This window comes from Elephas maximus, chromosome 12 (genome assembly GCF_024166365.1).
Source record: "Elephas maximus indicus isolate mEleMax1 chromosome 12, mEleMax1 primary haplotype, whole genome shotgun sequence".
Lineage (NCBI taxonomy): Eukaryota > Metazoa > Chordata > Mammalia > Proboscidea > Elephantidae > Elephas > Elephas maximus.
This window is the reverse complement of record NC_064830.1, coordinates 70661392-70682276: the sequence shown is the minus strand read 5'-3', so window position 1 is coordinate 70682276 and position 20885 is coordinate 70661392. Positions and strand designations below refer to the sequence as shown.

Below are 20885 nucleotides of genomic sequence, written 5' to 3'. Positions count from 1 at the left end.
GGGATGCCACTCACATCGAGTATACTATGCACACAGACTTGTTAATATTTGTTTCATTTGCAAGGATGACTAGCTGCCGCAGACATGACCATCACTCAGCACCCACACAACACAGCACCAGCTAAAAGCAACACTGACGAATCAGGTCGTGACTGGTTCTCGCCCCTGTGCTCCTGCCTGCATTCCTGTTAATGCTGACCTTGACCAACTCTGCGTGTCGGTGCTTCGGCTTCCATGAGCCTGGTAGCCTGGATTCCTTCCAACCGGGAATGCTGGCTGTTATGCTTTCATTTTTACAGAAGAATTACAGAACTTTTTCCTGATTTCTCAACTTATTTTTCTCAAGACTTGAGATTCGGAAAAACATAAATCTGCAAGGAATGCCAGGAAAGAATTCCCAGCTGACTCCACGCTCAGAAGACACAAAGCTAGGGGATGGTCCTGTTCTTTCCTGCCTGGCTCCAGGTGGGCCTCAGGACCTCAGAGGAGACCAGTTTCCAAACCCAAAGCGTCATTTTCACCTCGGCTGCTCCCAACCTGCTTCCCACATCATGTGCCCAGATACTTAGCCTCAAAGCCTTGGCATTCTCTCCTGCCTCCTTGCCCCCCATGGCCCAGTGGCTGCCTTGCCACCTACTGGCTTGTTACCTCTCACCATGCTCTGCTCATCAGCAGATAATGGGGATGCCCATGCTGCTAGGAGGATTATGGGGGTGATGGTATCCTGCATGAGGCACTGAGTAGGTGTGATTGCTCCAGGGGTCCTCTCACCAGGGTCTTCCGAATCCCCCGCTTTCTTCTTAGCTGTCTTGGCTCAGGCCCCCTCCACCTCTTGGCTGGACTACTACAAAGGCATCCCACCCCATCTCCCCCAACTGCCAGTATGAGCCTCCAAAGCACAGGCCTGAGCACCCTCTTCCTGCTCACAGACTGGCCAGGGCTCCCCTCCCTAGACAGCAAGACGGAAACACCCTCAAGACCTTCTATTACCCGGCCCCAACCTTGCTTCCTGGGGTATCCTGGCCACAGGGCAAAGTGTCCTTTTTTCCAGCAACAGTGGGTGACTTGGAGTTCCCTGAGCTTGGCTGCTGTTCTGCACATCTGGAAAAAAGGCCTGCCCCTTTTATGTTTGTTGAAATCATCCGTATTAAATTGACATACGAGTGTGGACTTCAGTGATATCTGTCAAAATTTAAAATGGACAAGTCCTCTCAGCCAGAGTCATGCTTCTAAATGAATCCTATGTTCCAAATGTCTATCTATTGAGATGCTCTTGGCAACGCTGTTTGGGGGAGAAAAACCTGCAACTTTTTGAAATGGCCAAATGAACAGAGCGCTGGTGGGATTAAACTATGAAATGGCCATTGCAAAGGATCCTGTGCCGCCATCAAAAGGAATGAGCCAGCTTCCTTACATTAAAAAGGCCAACTGTAGAATGGTGTGTACAGTCTTGGTTTGGCTCATGTAAGTATCGATGATTTCTGCCAAAGTACACGGGAAAGTTGACAGTGACTACCTGGGTAGGGTAGGGTGGGGTGGGAGGGATTGGGGAGTGGCACCTGCTTTTCCACCTTAGATCTTCCTGCAGTGTTTCAATTTCTTTTTCATGCCCTAAGTTTATCACTTCATCCAAAAAGTCTGCTCCCTAGAAACTCCTTTCTTCATGCACAGAAATATAGTAACACGCACACACAGTGCTTGCTGTATCACGTGAAGTGGGCTTCTAAAAGCCTGCCGTATACATACTAATGTAATCTTCCCAGGGCCTTCGTATTGGCTGTTTCTCTATCTCAGCGCTCTTCTCCAAGAAGAGGCCTTTCCTGACCTCTTAAAGGAAACCACCACCCATACAGTCCTCTTCATAGAACTTACTACCTGGTGGTACATGTTTATTTGTTCATTTCCTGTCTCCCCTACTCCGTGGAAGTATAATTTTTCTTTCTGTTTTGTTCTCAGCAGTGCCTGTTGAGGATTTAGTAGGTGCTCACTAAAAAATGAGGGAGTGAAAACGATATCTGTGAAATACAGGGCCCTTCAGGGAGGCTTCCTGTGTCCTCTCCGTGGTGATTATGTCCGTGGAGTTGTTCCTGATCCCACCACCTTTTCTGGAACTCATTAGGGCTGCGTGTCTCCCTTCCCATCCTTCTCTGCCCCTCCCTGCAGGGCTGATTTCTCCCACTAAACAGAAAGCAAGAAATGGCAGAAATGGAAGCATAATTACTGTGATTTGGGGGCTGCCTAGGGGACAGGAAGGCCATCGGAATGAGAGAAGAGTAGCTGTCACCCTTATCGTTTTCAAATGAGCCATTCATTATGATCGCCTCGGATGGGAGCCCTTTGGATCTGAAGGGCCAGCATCCTGGGGACCGTGCTTTTGCTGTATCCCTGAAAAGCAGCCCCGAAAATAGCCAGGCCGGGGCTGAGTGATTAAGTGGCATTCTGCATGTCATCTCTTCAGGCGACAGGGCAGCGGGGCCCCCAGAGGAGGGGCCTCTGGATAATGAGCTTCCGAGGAATGGCACTGCTTTTCTGCCAGGAGCGCCTGGCCCCATGGGGACTGCTGCCATCTGGGCCCGGCTGGTCTTTCTGTTCCCTGAAAAGCCAGCACTCTGCTGTTCTTCCCAGTCCCCTAGAGCAGCCCCTGATCACTTCACCCCAAGGCGAACGGGGGAAGGAGGGAGGGAGAGGCCGATTTCTAACTAATTCATGTTATAAAAGTTACCATTTGTGTCACCTACTGTGAACTAAGGGGGCAGCAGTGGTTATGTGGTAGAATTCTTGCTCTCCATGTAGGGGACTCAGGTTTGATAGTCTAATGTACCTCACGCACAGCCATCTCCCATCTGTCAGTGGAGGTTTGCGTGTTGCTATGATGCTGAACACACGTCAGTGGAACTTCTGGACTAAGATAGACTAGAAAGAAAGGCCTGGTAATCTACTTCCGAAAATCAGCCAATAGTCTGATATGAACCCATGATGTGGATGGCACAGGGCCGGGCAGTGTTTCATTCTGTCGTGCGCAAGGTCGCCTGACTCGGGGCCAACTCCAGGGCAGCTAGCAGCAATAACACTATGTACTAACCGCTCAGTGTCCAGCATCTCAGAGCAGCAGAGCAGAGTCTCAACCTGCCTTCAAGTTCATCTCGGAATGAACTCAGACACATCATCCAAGTTTCCTGAGACTCCAGTCTCTCACCTGTAAAGACAGCCGGACATACAGATGGATGTACGGACAGATGAAGAGATAGAGAAATGGCCATGGGGTCTTTGTAAGGATTCCTTTCCATCTTCTCTTCCTTGCAATTCTCATCACAAATAGCAGCTAATGTGCCGATATGCACTTTTACACGAATTATCTCATTTAATGCCCCGACAAATTGGTGAAGCTGGTACTTCTTTTCTCATTTTCCACATGAAGAAACTAAGACTTAGAGAAGTTAAGTCCTTGCCTGCCATCACCTCCCCCTTGGCAGTAGAGCTGGGGGATTTTGCTGACTCCCAAATCGCCATGCTTCCTACCTGGCTACCAGGGGTCTCAAGCTGATCAGCCCTCAGGGGCCAGGCAGCTGACATAAACCAGGAAGAGGCCAAGGGGAGGTGGGATAGTGAGTAGCTGGAAAGGTGCCAAATGGGGGCACACTCACCGCACTGAAGTCATAGAAATTTAAACTGTATTTTAAAACACTGTCCACACCTAACCAGTTGGCTAGAGCAATGTGGCCCCACGTTTTAGGTCTCTCAAAGAGCACCTATGCTCCTTGCTGATTATTTTGGTAATGCTTTGGACTTTGGAGCCTGGAAGGCTCTGGCCAGCCCACAAAAGCCACGTGTTTTAAAGTTCCTAAGGAGGACCTAAGTCATTCCTGTTAGCAGTGACTTCTGAAGCAAAAAGGACCTAAGTTAGGTTCAAGCAACCATGGGTTGGGGGATTTCATCCCTGGGCTAAACCCCTGCTCATGGCAGCTCATATTTCAGAAAAAAAATTAATGTTAAGAATCAGTGCAGCAGATGAGGGGTGGGGAAAACAACGACTGCATTTACTGCTAAAAACCCAGCTGGGAATTTGGACTGTGACCTACATTACTCTGCCTCCCACCCCCAGAACTTCTCTCTCCTCTCAAGGAAAAGCAGAACATGATGCATTTCTGAAGGATGAATTCCTCTGCAGAAAAAAAAACTTGAATAACGTGCTAAGCAACAGCACAACAAATTCTGTAAGCCTTCACCAATGTTTGGTCCAGTTGCACAGAACGAATTCTCGGAACCTAAGCTTTCCTGCGTTAATGCGCTTTCAAAAGAGCACTTGACACTTCTGTCGTCCCTGCTCATGTCTGCAACATATCACGTCTTGATGTCCGCCTTTCCCCAAATGCCAACAGGAGGCAAACCCTCACGGGCTTTCCAAGAAGAGGCTATCTGGGACTGCCATTCGCCTGCTCATCATTTTTGGGGGGTGAATTCTGATCCTCGCCTTGGCCAGACCGATGCACACCCCTGCTTTCTAATTGAGAGCTGCTGCTGGCATTAGCAAGGAAGGCAATGGGAGGCACAGAGATTAGGAGGAAGAAATTCAATCTGCTGATTCTTCAACTCTCGAATCTGTGCAAATGGCAGGATGCTTGGAAGTCATGACGCCCCTTGCAGAACACAGTGAGATACTGCCATGTTAAATAGAAAAAATTAAATGGAAAAGTGCAAACAAGACCAGGTCCCATCTAATACTGAACTCCGGGTTACACAGGCCCTAAAGTTTTAAGGAGTATTTATCAGTAAAAATACTGTTGTTGTTGGGTGCTGTTGAGTTGATTGTGACTCATAGTGACCCCATGTCACATAATAGAACTGCCCCACAGGATAATCTTTATGAGAGCAGATCACCAGGTCTTTCTCCTGTGGAGCTGCTGGGTGGATATGAACCTCCAACCTTTCAGTTAGCAGCTCAGCACTTAACTGACAGCCCACCAGGGTTTCTTAGTAAAAAACACTGGAGGGAAAAAATTCTATCTGGTCACTTTTATCCTCCTGCCTGCCCTCATGCAAACTGGACTGAGACCTCCATTACTGAATTTAGCAGTGGACAAGCTCATGGGACCTGCAGGTTGGAGCAGGCTGGGAGTCAAGGACATCATGGGTAATGTGGCGTGTGTGGTAAAGAGGGGCAGTAAGAGCAGTGGGTAGAGGCAGAACTGTGTGAGTGATGTCACCTCAGTGTACGAGAAAAACAGCCAAAGTGCAATGATGGATGGCAGGGGAGGCCTGACTCAGGGTCCGGGGGACAGCAGGCAGGGCCAGCACTGTTTAAGTCCAGCCAGCTGTGGCTGTGGGGATGCAGGTGTGACCAAGTCTTCTGATTTTTCAAGAGAAGCTTGACATGCAGATTTTTTTATCTGACGCCTCCTCGTTTTTTGATGTTGGCAACAATTAGAGTTAAGAAATACAAACAAAAAACATGTTAAATGAGACATGCCAGAGGGTCAAGCCCAATCTACAACTGTGGGTTTGGGCTTGTGCCAAAAAACATGGGTTTTGGCCAAAACAGCCCAGAGACACAGACCTGACCCACCATGTGCTAGGTGGGTGACCACGGGGTTGGCCAGGCAACCTCTCTAAGCCTTGCTCTCCTCGTCAGTATTAGGTGGAACCTTACAGAACTGCCATTTTATCGGCAACTTCTGCTTGATAAAAGAAATGTGGCCCACCTAATAGGCTTGTGGGAAGATTTGATGAGATAAAGCAGGTGAAACATTAGACCGGTACATACAGTGTTGTTGTTGTTAGCTGTCACTGAGTTGGCCCCTGACTCATGGCAACCCCATGCACAATGGAATGAAACACTGCCTGGTCCTGCACCATCCCCGTGATGGACTGCGGTTCAGACCACTGTGATCTATAGGGTTTTCATTGGCTGGTTTTTGTAAGTAGATTGCCAGGTCTTTTTCCTAGTGATCAATAAATGGTTGTTGTTGTTAGCTGCTGTCGAGGCAAGTCTGACTCATGGCAACCCCATGTGTGCACAGTGGAACTTCTCCATAGAGTCTATAATGCTGTGACCTTTTAGAAACACATCGCCAGGCCTGTCTTCCAAGGCGCCTCTAGGTGAGTTCGAACTGCCAAGCTTTTGGCTATTAGTTGAGCACTTAACTGTTTGCACTACCCAGGGATGTCCCAACAAATGGTTCACTATCATTATTAAACAAGTCCGTTGTGTTCCTCAACTAAAAAGGACCTTTTGGATTCTGATTCTACATTTTAAAGAACCAAGGAAAATCCGTTAAGATTTATAGGAATAATTATGCTTACAGGGCTTATTCCCTTAGCCAAGAGAGATTTTTATTTTTTTAACTAGAAATCTCTTGGGGTGAGCTTTTGAGCTGAGATCCCAGTCTCACTGTATTCTGGGGACACGCACAGATGTGAAAGGATCACGTGGCGATTGGCCAGCTCAGGCAAACCCTGGCTGCAGCTCATCTCCCGGTATGCCAAAATGCAACTGTCTGCAAGCCCCAACCTGTAATCTCATTTCCCTCATAAAGGAAAAAAAGGGGGCAAGAGCAGCTCAATTTGAAACTGCGAGGAAAGCCAAAGGAAAAAAATGGGTTAATTTCAACTGGGATCTAGATCAATGTGTAGTCAAAATCCCAATATCAATATTGTGTCATTTACCACAATCTCTTACCAAAATCCTTTTATTTTTTAAAGCCTGTGCAATTGAACTTTATGTTTCCTGTGCTAATTAGGCACAAATGGCTTCCCTCCCCGCACTGATGGATGGTGGCCAGGGCAGTGGAGACCACACAACATGCTGGGATGCCAGTGTTGACAATTTTACATTTGGACAGACAAATGCTTGGTAGCCACTCCGGCGCTGTGTCGTAGACTCACCGCGGGCAGCCTGCCCTAGTGTCAGCAGTCTCAGGGTCAGATCTCTAACTCAGTTTTCATCAGGAAATTTAGCCCAAGTGCAGATGACTCGGTAAGGTTCATCTCCATCGAGACCCACAGCCGGAGGGAACCCCGCTTCTCATGAACTTTCCAAATGTGGAGAGCAAGGCCCTAGCATCACAAATAGCTTGAAAAACAGAGTTTTCCGTATAGTATGGTCTATTTGGAAAAAGGTGTCTTTTATCACGGGCTGCATGCTATAATGACGTCTTCTCACAAACGCTCTGAAACAATCAGGGAAATGCAAACAACCACGTTGGCTGCAATCTCAAAGGCCCTAAGCAGGTGAGAGAGACAGCCCTGTAACAGGGCTGGTCGGAACTTGGAAATGCTGGTGAAGGTGATGCCAAAGCCACACCTCACAGTGAGAAGCACAATCAGCCCCTGCTCTGAGTTACAGCATCAACCATCAACATGAGAATAAAGCAGATCCCCCCAAACCCTCAGGGAAAAATTTGAAAGTGTGAAAGAAACTCTTATTTTACTTAGCAAATCACACAGGCCAGTGTTTCTCAAATGAAGAGTCCCAAACCCATTCTCGGGCAGGCATAGGTTCTCTATGTGGATTTTTCTTTTCATTAGGATGATATTATTTTAGAGGTACCGTGAATACATTCTATAGCATCTGGAGACTCCATAAAGACCAAGGACTGCTGTGTCATTTTGGCTCCCCTAATTCCAAGGATGTAATTGTCTTGGGGTAATCAGAGAAGAACTAGGGAGCAATGGGGTAGTGACACAAGGTGAGGGACACCTGCCCCAAGGTGCTGCACAAAAACAGGTTTCCCAGTAACATGACCACGGCAAAGTGGCGGGATGTTGGTAAAAGCAAAGGGCCCTGCAGCACAGGGTTGTGAAGAAAGATATGGCTTCTGAAAGCCAAGAGCATCCATCATGGTAAACTGACTAGTCCCAGTACCTGTGAACATGACCGCGTTAAGAAATAGGGTCTTTGAAGATGTTATCAGTAAACATGGGGTCATACTGGAGTGAGGTGAGTCTTAATCCAATCCGAGTGATGGTCTATAAAAGAAGAGAAGAGGCACAGAGGGGGAAGACAGCCGTAGCCATGTGAAGATGCGTCTATGAGCCAAGGAATGCCAAAAAACTCCTGGGGCTACCAGAAGCTGGTGGAGAGAAGGAAGGATCTCTTACAGCGAACAGAAAGCATGGCCCTGCTGGCAGCCTAAACTTGGACTTCCGGCCCTCAGAACTATGAGATAATAAATTTCTATTGTTTAATGCTACCCACTTTGTGGTATTTTGTCATGAGAGCCCTAGGAAACTTCTTTTTTTTTTACTTTTGATAAGAGACATAAGAACAAGTAACTTATACCTAGTTTTAAGTCTGTTCAACATTTTAAGTAATTTTAATATGAAAATAATTTAACTTGATACTGGTGGGGAGTCTGTGAGAATTTTTCTTTCAGTTATTAAACAAAAACTTGCGAGACACCGACACAGAGACCCTTTAATTTTAGCTTCGGAACATCCATGAGCCATTGAGAATGCCAACCATTTCTTTTATCAAAATGTATGTAAGTATGAAACCACACAGCCCTATGATCACGCACAGACCTCCACTCGACAACAGTCATTTGCAGACTTGCTCTCTCGAGAGCCCTCTGGGAGCCCCACTGTGCTGGGGTCAGGGACTCCATTGCGGTGCCTTTAAGGGTGCCACAATACATCCCTCAGAGCACTTGGTCCCAGCCCTGGGAGAGGTAGAGAGGGAGGGAGGCTGGCTCAGGGGACTGGGCACAGTCTACCCACGTGAGCAAGCACTCACACAAAGAAGGGCATCAGCTGAATGAGGGTCTCCTTTCTGGGGCTGGCTGCAAACTCTGGGACCACCTGGATGACTTTGTTCATGACGCTGCGCAGGTAATTCTGGAGCTGCTTCCTCCGTTCCTCTACAAACTTGGCATCCTAGGAAAACAGAAAAACACATGCGTTCAGGCATGCCTTCCTCACACGTTCAAAGACAAACGAGCCCACAGAATATACAATCATCAATCACCATCATCAACAGAAAAAAAAGAGCTAGCATTTATTGAGCGATTACCACTCACAAATGGCCTCTAAGTGCTTTGTGTGTATTATTGCACTTAATAACAGGGGAGATGCTCACGATATTATTATTAAGTGGAGGAAAAGCAGGTCCATAAAACCACGCACACAGTGCTTGCATTTTCAAGGGCTGGTATTTGGCAGAGACTTAATAAACCTGTGTTGAATGAATGATTCTAATGGTTTAAATGGTCTATTCACAGAATAGGAAAAAAAAAAAAGCCCTAGCCCTCATAAAATGGCTGCTGTTTATTGAACACCTACAACATGCCAAGTGTGGTGTTGGGCAGTGGTGGTAGCACAATGGGCACAGGTCACAGGCCAGCAGGAGAGACACAGATAAACGCAGTGACCACGCCAGTCAATGTATAATGACCACGAACCACACTAAACGCCACCCTCAGGAGAGGTTTACTTTCGCCTTCATAGTACTTTTTAGAAATCTGAATCTTCGCTTGAACAACTAGGAGACGTGGTGGCACGGCCTGCCCGCTGGGCTGCGCCAGGCTGGGGCTGCACAGAGTGGCCCCTGAGTGCAGGCTTGGTTACCCTGGGAGGTCCAGGCAGTTGGTGCCCTCTGACCCCCAGGCCACCTTACCGTGTCGGCAGGGCCAGCTTCCTGGCGTGATTCTGTGCACTCACGCAGGACCCCACATTTGGCTGAATGCTCTGCTGTCGTCATCTTAAAATTCTTAGTCATTTCTGAACAAGTGGTCTCTATTTTCCTGTTGCCCAGCCCCACAGACTATGCAGTGGACCCTGCTGGGGTGCATCTGCAATGGTGGGCCCTGGCCAGCAACGGGGTTGGGAAAGGCTTCTGTGAGGCAGGGACGCTCCTTCCGTGAATGAGGGGCAGGCAGGAGGGACAGTCTCATTTCATCCTCATATAAGCTTGAGCAGGAAAGCACTCTGACTCATCTCAGTGAACAAATGAGGAAACTGAGGCACAGAGGGGAGCTGGGCAACCTGCCCAGGAGGCCCCACAGATGGGACAGGCTATTATTCAGCTCTGTTCTCCCTGGGCTTCATGGCTAGCCTGTAGCAGAAACTCAGCGAGAATTTGTGAAGGGAACAGTCACTGAACCCAGAAGATTAGAAGCCATGTCTCAGATGGCACCTAAGAACCCACCTAGAGCATCCCCGTCTCCGATGATGTTTTCACGATGCCTTGCTGAGGACCCGAGCATGGCCAGGGAATTCTTTTTTAAGTTGTGCCTTCTAAGCTAGGTTGCCAGGTTTAGCAAACAAAAATGCAGGATGCCCAGTTAAATGTGAATTTCAGATGGTCAAAGAATGCTTTTTTAGTATAAGCACGTCCTGTGCAACAAAACCTCTTGAGGCAATGTTTGGGCCATGCTTTTATTAAAAAGTATTCATTGCTGATCAGAAATTCACACTTGATGGGGTATCGCTCTGTTGTATCTGGCAGCCCTCTTCAAAGCACCAGGCGGGAGGAAGGCCCACGAGCACCTTTTGCCAGCGGTAGCCCCTCAGGGCAACTTCAAGGTCACTGTAAGGTCTTCTTGCCCAACACCCCCCAAACACCACCCTCACGAGCTGCCTCTGGGGGGAACTTCCTCTGATGGGTGGCAACACTTGAACACTGCTGCTGATCACTCCAACGTCACTGCCAGTGCAGCCCAAGACCAAGATGCTACGCAGCCAGGCAGGAGCGTGCTGGGTTGGGAGGAGAGCCAGGAGACCTACCTGGAGCCCCTGGGGCACTGGCCCAGCCCACCTGCACACCAGGTTCTGCCCCTTGGTCTCTAGGCGTTGGCCCATCATTAGCCAATTAGAGGCTCCTTTCTTGGAAAGGTGGTTAATATTCCAGGTTAGTGCTGAGTGGAGCTAATCAAGCCTAGTTTTTAATCTGTAGAAGTCCTTCCTCAAGGACTGCTTAAAAGGCTGTGCTGCAGGAAGACAAGAAAGGAGCTAATCAACCCCGAAAGAACTGGAGATTTTTCCTTTTCTGGAAAAATCTGTCCTCTCGAGCAACAAGGAGAGACCGACTGTGGCCCTCCTATCGCGTGGGGGCCTGGCTGGGCTACAGAACCTAAGGAAGATGGGGATACCCAAAATGAAGGTCAGAGGATTCTGCCTGTTATGGATTGAACTGTGTCCCCCCTCCTCAGCATGTGCTGTAAACTCTGCTATACTCATGGTTATAATCTCATTTGGGAATGGGTTTTATTTGTTATGTTAATGACACAGTATTAGTGTAGGGTGTGTCTTGAGCCAATTTCTTTTGAGATATAAAAAGAGCAGATTAAACAAGAAGCACAGACGGGGAAGACAGATGCATGCAGATACATGAACATCGCCAAGGAACCAAGGAACAAGGATCTTCCCCCAGAGAATGCCTTCCCCTAGAGCCAGCAGCCTGAATTCAGACTTTTAGTCTCCTAAACTCTGAGAAAATAAATTTCTGTTTGTTAAAGCCACTCATTTCTGGTATTTGTGTTATAGTAGCACTAGCAGACTAAGACGCCCTCCATGAGTCTCATCTGCCTGCCATTGCTCAAATAGCACCTCCTCCCACCCAGGTCCCAGAGGCAACAGTACCTGGGCACAGAGGGGTGGTTCTCACCAGGTGGAATCGCAAATCCTTCCTATGGGCTCATTCCACACAATAGCTGGTCCCTGAAAACCACAGCTACTCCATTTTGTCTCTGGAGTACTGAAAATCTGCCTTTCCTCTTTCAAGCACAGGCCAGCTGAGAGGTATGGATACTGTGAATGTAGACCGAGGGCCCAATCCCACCATCCTGGGATATAGGGAATGAGCTGATTCCACTGCAAAGTACCTGCAAATCCATGAACTTGGCTTTATTACAGGTGTAATGCCTCACTTGCAATGCCAGTCCCTGAGCCGCTGTTTCAGGGGGACCATTATATAACTGCTAATTGGAAAAGCTGAGGAGAGAAATTCCTGTTATTGCCAATTTAAAACTCTCAACAGAGATACCAGACAGCAGTGAATAGTCAGGTACAATGAACCCTTTTAGCAGCTCCTGAGCATCACAGAGTCCTCCTGAGGGGACAAGGGAAGCAAGGTCCTGTTAATTATTCTACCCCTGCAACTTAACTCCACCACCATTTACTCAATATATATGTGGTAGTCGACAGAAAGATGCAGAATGAGAAACAAGCCTAGTTCCATGGAGGTCAGAGTCTCCTTCCACTCTGAGTCCCTCGTATATTACTCAGTTACCCACCTAAGGCAAACATTTATCAGATACCCCCTCTGTACCAGGCCCTGTAAGTAGAAAAGAAAAAGACCACTTTCGGCCCTAAGGCACTTACAGTCTACCACTCATTCATTCATACATTTCAGCATTCACAGATGCCATAGAGCAGAATTCCATTCACCTATTCACACTTCTTCTACCGGACACCTGCCTTGTGGTCCCAGGACCTGTGATGTGAAAGTGCTAGAAAAGATGAACAGGACACAGCCGCTGCCCTCACGGAGATCACATTCTAGAACTCCTTCATTCTTCCAAAAAGGTTTCCAGGGGGCCGATATGCTGGGGACCATGAGGTGAGATGCACAAGTAACGGTGGCAGCTCACAGCCCAGTGGTGACCAAGAGACAGGTGGACCATTGACAATCCTGTGGGGCGAATATAAGAGCTTTGAAAGCACAGGGTGACTTTCCGCCTGGCTAGGTCGGTGTGGAAGGGTGTTTGGGATGTAGGAGACACTCTTTGCCTTGGCCTTGATGGATAAGGAAGATTTCAAAGATAGTGACAGAGGAGAGGTTATTTGGATGGAAGGAAGTACATGAGCAAAGTGAGATGAGGAAGGATCAGGGCTGGAAGAAGGACTGAGAGAATTGGGTGAAATCCTGTCAACGAGAGGGAATGAGGCATGGGTGCCCTGGGACTGGTGCCTGATGGCATCATACAGTGTGGACCTAAGCAGGGAGAGGAGCCAGGCCTTGGAAAGAGTCCAGTGGTCAGGTAGGACGTCAGGTCGGAGGGTGTGCAAGACAGCCCAGATGCACAGCATCAGGGGTTCAGGCCCTTGTCTGGGGGTCAAGACTCAGGGACGGAAGAGGAAGGAGTTGACAGTTTGATGACTTCCATGTAACAGTCACATGCTTTACATGAATTAATCTATTTATTCCAGGTGGTCTCCCGTGAAGCTGGAATTCTTACCCCTATTTCACAACTGAGGAAACTGAGGCACAAAGTGATGAAGGGACTTGCCCAAGGTCACAAAGCTGAGTAGGGTGGTAGAGCCAGGATTTGAACCCAGGCGGTCTGGCTCCGGAGCCTTGGTGGCGCAGTGGTTGAGAGCGCAGCTGCTAACCAAAAGGTTCGCAATTTGAGTCTACCAGCCACTTCTTGGAAACCCTGTGGGACAGGTCTATTCTGTCCTATGGGGTCACTATGAGTCGGAACTGACTTGATGGCAATGGGTTTAACAGGTTAGTCCAACTCCAGAGCTTGCCTTCTTACCTGCTATGCTGCCTCCCATGAATCCTTATTCTAAGCCCCATTTGAGTCAGGGAAACCGAGGCACAGTGAGCTAAGTAGTTGCCTGAGCTCACATAGTGACAATTGAGAGATACGGAAATCGTGCTCTGGCCCGCCCACCTTACTCCTCACTGTAGAGCCTACACTCTTAGCCACCTTGCTGGGGTTTCGAAGTCTCACTGTGATGTGGCGGAAGCCCTCATACAGATGCGAATGTATCCCTTGGAAGAGCGGCACCTTATCCAGCTCTCACGGAGCCGCAAGTAGCTGTTTCGGTGAGACGCCTGGTACCAGAACAGCAGGTTCCTGACTCCCATGCTGGCTTCTGGAGGCCGCAGTGGTGGGGAGTCTGATGGAGGTGGGGAAGGAGAGGACCGGGAGGTCAGAAGTAGATGTTGCCAGTGCAAATTTTGCCTACTCAGTACTTTTCTTAGAGGTATTCCTAGCTCTAATGTGAGATTTCTGGGCTTCTTTTTTGCTAAGTGTTGGTGTACCTTTTCTGCAACCAGCATTTTGTATGGATTTGTTCTGCAGCCCTGGTTGGCTCTCGGCAGGAGTCTCATCCCCCACAACCCCAGTCTTCCCATGGGATGGAGTTGACATGTGTTCTAGAAGATGGCGTGTGGAAAACCCTACAAACCAATGGGCATGAAAAACTGGCATCTAGATACTTCCAGTTATGATCTGAAGCCGGAAGAGACCATCCCTTCATTTCACGCACAGAATGAAAATGTTATCTTGGCTTCTTTGCTTGCTCTACAATCTACTGTTATCTGCGTGTGGTGTGGTGTGGTTGAGGGGTTACAGGTTGGGGAATGGGGACTGGGTCCCAGCCTTGGCACGTTCCTCAATTTGTGTAGGCCCCCAGGAGGGTCAGGGCTTTCTAAGCCTCCGTTTCCTCATTTGTAAAGGGAGTAGACAGGTCAAACGCTTCCTCAGCTTCCTTCCTATGCAAACATGGCCAAACGCTTGATTTAGCTAGACCGTAATTCCTCCTTTCATTCAAGGTTTCAAGACTAATTAAAGAAAAATGAGAGAATTCCTTAAGTATTTTCAACCCACATTATTCTTGGCAGATATAGGGCTTCTCTAACATAACGGGCAACTCAAATCCAGCCCCCAAATGGATGCAACTTAGCTGGTTTGTTAAGGAGACACGTGCAATGGTCTGACAACATCCAACAGCCATGTGACAAAGACTAAAGAATCCAGAATTGCTGCAGGTCTTCGAATAAATCTGACCTTCTGAGCAGGGACCTCCTTTGGCGATGATAAAGCCCAAGCCCGTCACTCCTCCCGTTACCTTATTCACCTGTAAACCTATGGTGCCTGTTTTATTATTTGGGTACATGAGCTACGTCCACTCTCCCAGGAGTTCTTTGATAGTTTCCAGGTATTAGCTATTTTTCCCCCCTTTACTTTTCTCCCCTCCCTCGTCCCCTTTCCTACTGGTAAGTCAAAAAATGCTGCTGTTGGCTTGTGAATGGGAAAAAAAATAAGGCTGAGTGGGAGCAATAAGGAAACAGATCACCATCAGGACAGTGGTTAACACTGCAGAACTCACAGGAAGCTCCAGGTCCCTGTGCTCAGCCTTCCTGGGTCCTACTGAGAAGGTACTGATAATATCACCTTTTCAAGACGAGGAAACTGAGGCTCAGAGGGTTACACGCCATGCCCAAAGTCAACAACTAGAAAAGGGTGGTGCTGGGATTTGAACCCAGGTCGTTTGACGTCAGAGCCTCATCACTCTTTCTCTATACTGAGGGGAACGAGAGAACTGGGCGGCTCAGAGAAGAAATGCTGGGAAAGAGCTCAGAGGCTGCAAGACACCAGTCACATGTTGTCATTAAACTGTGCTAAATGTCAAAACAGAAATAAATTCCTACCCTGCCCCCCACTTGCAATGAAGGCATAGCTACCCCAAACCTGAGCTGTAAAAATGGAGAAGAAAGCAAGTCTCTTATTTCAGAAAAGGAGCAGAAGATTCACACTGGGCTGAAGGTATGCTTACTCTCCTCCCACGTGCTTCTTGTAACAGTGACAATAACAGCACCATTTATCGTGAGCTTACTATGTGCCAACCACTACGTGAGGTGTTTACCTGCATACCTCAAAAACCAGGTGCTTTCGAGTCAATTCTGACTCGTGGCAACCCCGTGAGTATCAGACTAGAGCTGTACTTCATAGGATTTTCAATGGCTGTAGCCTTTCAGAAGCAGATCGCCAGGACTTTCTTCCGAGGTCCCTCTGGGTGGATTCGAACCACCAATTTTTGGTTAGTAGCCGAGTGCTCACACTATCTCAACATGCTCTTAAAACAGCTTTATGAAGTAGATACTTCTACACCCATTTTGCAGATGAAGAAACTGAGGCTCAAAGAGATCAAGTGCCTTGCTCAAGGTCACCCAGCAAGTATGTGACAGAGCTGGGATTCATAGCCATGTCCGTCTGAGTTTAGCACCTGAGCCCATAACCAAGATGCTGTCCTGCCCCTTAGGATGAAGGTATTCACAACCACAGGAGCCTGGCAGCTTTGCTAAAAATAGAAATGGAAAACAAACTAGTCCTGTGGCTCACATAGGGCGAGCCAAACACCGTATTTCTAAAACTCCCCTGTTGGTCAAAACCAGAAAAGAACACAGTGATAAATATTCGTGGCTGAATACAATCTTCCCTTTATGTCAACAGAACCCCCATCTGCAGGAGCGGGGATTATATATAGGAGCCTTTCTTCTCAGGATGGGGTGGATACAGAGGCCTGTCTCCCACAGGCAGGAGCCAGCTGCACCGTCTCTTCCGCCCTCCCTGGTGCTGGGTAGAGGCTGGGCTCTCCACAGGACAGGACAAACAGTCCCTACGGCAGGGAAGCAGCAAGCTCTGTCACAGCTAAAGCTTATTTTTCTCTATTATTACTTTGGAGCCAAGAGAAACCGTAGGCCCAGACAGCTGGGGGGACGAGGAGGGGAGGAGAGGGGAACTGGATGGTGCATTTAATGGGAATAATTCACAGGGGGAAAGGCACAGCCCATGTACAAAAGCGTCTCTTCAGGTGCTGCAGGCCCCAGTGCCAGCACAGGCCAGGGGGTTACACGGGCAATCGAATGGGGCCAGTGTGGACAGGGCCAGCTGGAAAGGGGCGGCCACTACGTGAATCCCAGTGATTGCTGCCTCGTGGGGAAGTAGGCCCACCACTGAAAGAGCGCCTGGATTTTTATGTGAAATGTCAGATTTTAAAATACTGACAATTAAAAAAATTTTTTTAAAAAAGATTCTATGGATCAAAACAACAAAAACAAAAAACACCACTAAAAAGCACCACTAAAGGTCACATAAAGCCACCAGTTTGAGATCTTTGATCTATCACATGCTTCTCAATTTACAATATTTGCCCCGAATTCACGGGAAGCAGGACATAGTGCCTGGGATTCCTGAGGAAAGCAGCTCAGTGTACCTGCAGGGTCACTCAAAGTTGAACGTAGGTACCAGCTGAGTGAGTATGAGCAAGTTACTCAACCTCTCTGGGCCTCAGTTTCCTCATCCATACAGTGGGGATGTTAGAATGTCTGTGTCAGAGGACTCTTGTGTGAGTGAACGAGATTATGTTTGTAAAGCAAACCCCAAGGCTGTTTCTGGCACAGTGTAAACACTCAATACATTTGAAACCTCCCTTCTCCTGTGAGCTCCACAATGAATTTCCTTTTTAGAAGAAAAAACAATCCAGGTTCCCTGTGACTTTAGAGACGGCCTTGAGTGGTGCAAATGGTCAATTTGCTCGGTACTACCTGAAAGGCTGGAGGTTCAAGTACACCCAGGGGTATCTCGGAAGAGAAACCTACAGATCTACCTCCAAAAGATCACAGCCATTGAAAACCCTATGGAGCACAGTTCTACTGACACGCATGGGGTCACCATGAGTCAGAGTCAATTTGATAGCAACTTTTTTTTTTATTATTGGTTATGGCTTTAAAAGTACAATATTTTTAAGCAATCTCACAGTATTTAGTCAAATTAAATATAGTTGACTACATGACTCGGTAATCCCACACTGAGTAGCTAGCTATCCCAGACAAATTCTCATGTGTCACCAGAAGGTTCATATACAAGGATATTTATCACAGTGTTGCTTTAGAGTGGTGAGGAGTCAGAAGTCCCATGATGGCTAACTCTGCAGGAACAGATAAATGAAATGTGGTGATGCACACCTGAAAATAGAAGGAACAGTTATAGAAGCAAAGAGTAGGTCTACACAGCCATGTGAAGGAGCTTAAAACACAATGCTGAACAAAAGAATGAGGACTATAGCAACATACCATTTAAGTAAATTAAAAATACATACAACATATGTTCTACAACCTAGTTTGCTGAGTAGTGTCTGAAGTCTTAAAAGCTTGCAAGTGGCCATCTAAGATACAACTATTGGTCTCTATTCATCCACAGCAAAAGAGAAAGAAGGAAACCAAAGACTCAGAGAAGAAAGTAGCCTACAGGACAATTAGTCTACATGGACTACAGAATCATCTACTCTGAGACCAGAAGAACTAGATGGTGCCCAGCTACCACTACCTACAATTCTAGTCAGGGCTACAATAAATGGACCCTATTAGAATGGAAGAAAGATGTGGAACAGAACCTCAAAATTCCTAAAAAACAAACAAAAAAACAAAACAGACCTATCAGACTGGTCAAGACTGAAGGACTCTCCAACACTATTTCCCTGAGATACTCTTCAAACCTTGAACTGAAACTAACCCCTGAGGTCACCCAGTAGCTAAGTAACAAATTGGCTAAAAAAATAATGAGTATCATTATTTGTACTCCTTTAAAAAATCACCTACATGAGACCAAACAATCAACAATTAATTTAAAACAAAGATGAGAATGTAAGCGGGCAGGGAAACTAGATTAATGGAAACAGAAAAACCAGAACGGAAATAACGAGAATGTTCACGCATTGTGAAGAATGTAACCAACGTCACTGAACAAGCTGCGCAGAAATTGCTGAATGGGAACCTGAACTGCTGTGTAAACCTTCACCAAAAACAAAATAAAATATTATTAAAAATAATACACACAATATAACAGCACAACATATTCCAGAAGGATACACATAAACTTGCAGAGACATGCCAAACCCATTAGAACAGTTGCTTGCAGTAGGGAGAAGAACAGAAGGATGACAAGGATAAGAAATAATAAACAAACATAGGGCTTTAGATAAAGTGACCAATGATGGCCAATGTATATAAAGACGTGAGAACAGCATTAACTCGCTTCTCTGCAACTGTGGTCCAAGAACCAAAAACACAACATAGAGATGGAGTGTTTTCATGTCCACACCTATCTGCCAGGTCCTCCCCCTCCATGGAACCTGAAAGACCAAGCTGGGACTCTTAGGTTCAGAGGCACCTGCCCTGAAAAAGCTCCGAAGTCCAGCAACTCCAGAGGCTGAGGCTGTGCTGTAAAATTCCAACCTGTAATTTGGAACACTCTCCCACAGTTTATGATCCAGCCTTCTCTGGGGGCTCCCTGGGCCCCACTCCGCCCCCAACGTAAGCAGTTGTGTTTGCTGTGCTGGGCCAGATCGGTGCAATGATTGCTGGGCTGACAGATGGCACACACTGCCAGCCCCTCCTTATGTGAGTCCCCTGACAATGCCCTGAGTTATTTCGGTCTATTGCAAGTGTGATGGTTATAAGGTTTAGAGAGTCTCGTACGTTTTAACAGCAGCGGCAGCGGCATTATGTGGGACCATCTCTGTTTTAATTGTAGCCTCTGTGATTGGTATAAATTTTTAACTGCTGACGCCACGGGCTGCAATGGCTGGGTGGGCAGACAGGCATAAAGGAAGGAAAATGTGAACACCAGCTGGGGGCTGCCCTGAGGCATGTAGGACTATTATCTCTCACCCTAACAGCATTTCATAGATGAGGCTCAAAGAGATCCAGTACCCAGCCCAGGATTACACAGCCAAGGAGCAGCAGAACCAGGAATTAAACTGACTCTAAAGCCCAAGCCACTGTGCCCCCAAGGAAGGCTCCTTCAGTGTGGATATGGCTGGGCAGAAGCAGGCACCCTTCGATCCCAAGGAAGAGAAGGTGGTGAGTCATTTGCATCCTTCCCTGGAACAAGTGGAGAGAAGAGACCAGGAATGAAGCAACACCCACTCCCACCACTGCAATGGCCAGGGGCTGTTAAGTCACCCGCTGAGGGCCCAGGGGCCAGATGGGCAGGGGTAGAGGAGTGAGGTGTGAGAGATAGAGAGTGAATTGGGGTAGCAGATCACTGCGATGGCAGTCCGCGCTTACCAGCGCATCCCGCTTCTTAAGGGAAGCTGTAAATCTGGTTTGTTATGTGAAATCTCTCAGTTCTCAAATTAGTTGGCAGCTAATTCAATGCTTGAATATTATGGTGCACACCAAACAAAATATATCTGGAGGCCGTCCAGAAGCAACAGAAAAAAATCAATAGGTCATCAAAAGCAGATTGGCTCCAGCCTACTGCAACAGTTCATCGAGCTGAACTGCTCAGAGTGCAGGGAGGCGCCATGCTTCTGAAGGCCAAGCACATTTCTACAGACACCCAAGTAAAACATGGAGCCCAGCTCGCCTTCCAGAGCAGGGTGGGGGCCATACTCCTCACTTCTCTGGACTCCTGACCTCAATTTTAACTGCGACAGACTGAACTCCCACCATACCCACTAGACATTCAAAAGATGGCATTTTATTTAATCCTCAAAACCACTGTTCTCAGGGAGGTGGTGCTATCTCCACTGTACAGATAAGGGCACTGAGACTTAGAGACATGAATTAACTTATCCATTGTCACACTACCTGGTGTCAGAGCTAGAATTTGGACGCAGGTTCATCCAACTCCCAGGCCCATCTGCTCAGCTGTCCACCTTGTGCCTTTGTTTATACAGTGGAAGTTTACACAAATTCCATGCAACTCAAAAACCCAGACTGCGCCTCTGCCGTGTGCCTGGTACCAGGCTGTATACTGGAGCGACAGGTGAGAGAGAAAAAGAAAGGAACCCTACTTTTTAGGATCTTTGCATTTAGCACAAACCAAATGGAGAAAATGATGTAAAAAGGATAAAAGGATTATTTTAAAGTTCTACCTGGGAACTTTATTTACCCTGGACAAGATCTCTGGAGCTTTCCCTTAAGAAGGAGGGGTGTGGAATAAGAGTCAAATAAGGACCCATTTTAGCTGTAGCCAAAACCTCTCCCAACTCAGGGTGTCAGTGTCTTCATCTGTAAAATGAGACAGTGCAGGCTATAGTCACTCATTTATTTAGCCAGTAGGATGCACCAGGCATGGTGCTAGGGGCTGGGATAAAGTGGTAGACAAGACTCTAGCAGAGGAATTTGATACTCACAAAACATTCATATG

The 20885-nt window shown here is 47.4% G+C and overlaps 1 protein-coding gene across 5 annotated transcripts in view; it reads right to left on the bottom strand.

The window, feature by feature from the left end:
- Window positions 1-20885, bottom strand: part of SNX29 (sorting nexin 29) — a 768639-nt gene that overhangs the window by 37159 nt on the left and 710595 nt on the right. For all 5 annotated transcript variants that reach the window (XM_049902690.1, XM_049902693.1, XM_049902691.1 and 2 more), the window contains one exon: window positions 8732-8871. In XM_049902690.1, coding sequence (XP_049758647.1) covers window positions 8732-8871 — 140 coding nt within the window. The remainder of the gene's footprint in view (window positions 1-8731; window positions 8872-20885) is intronic.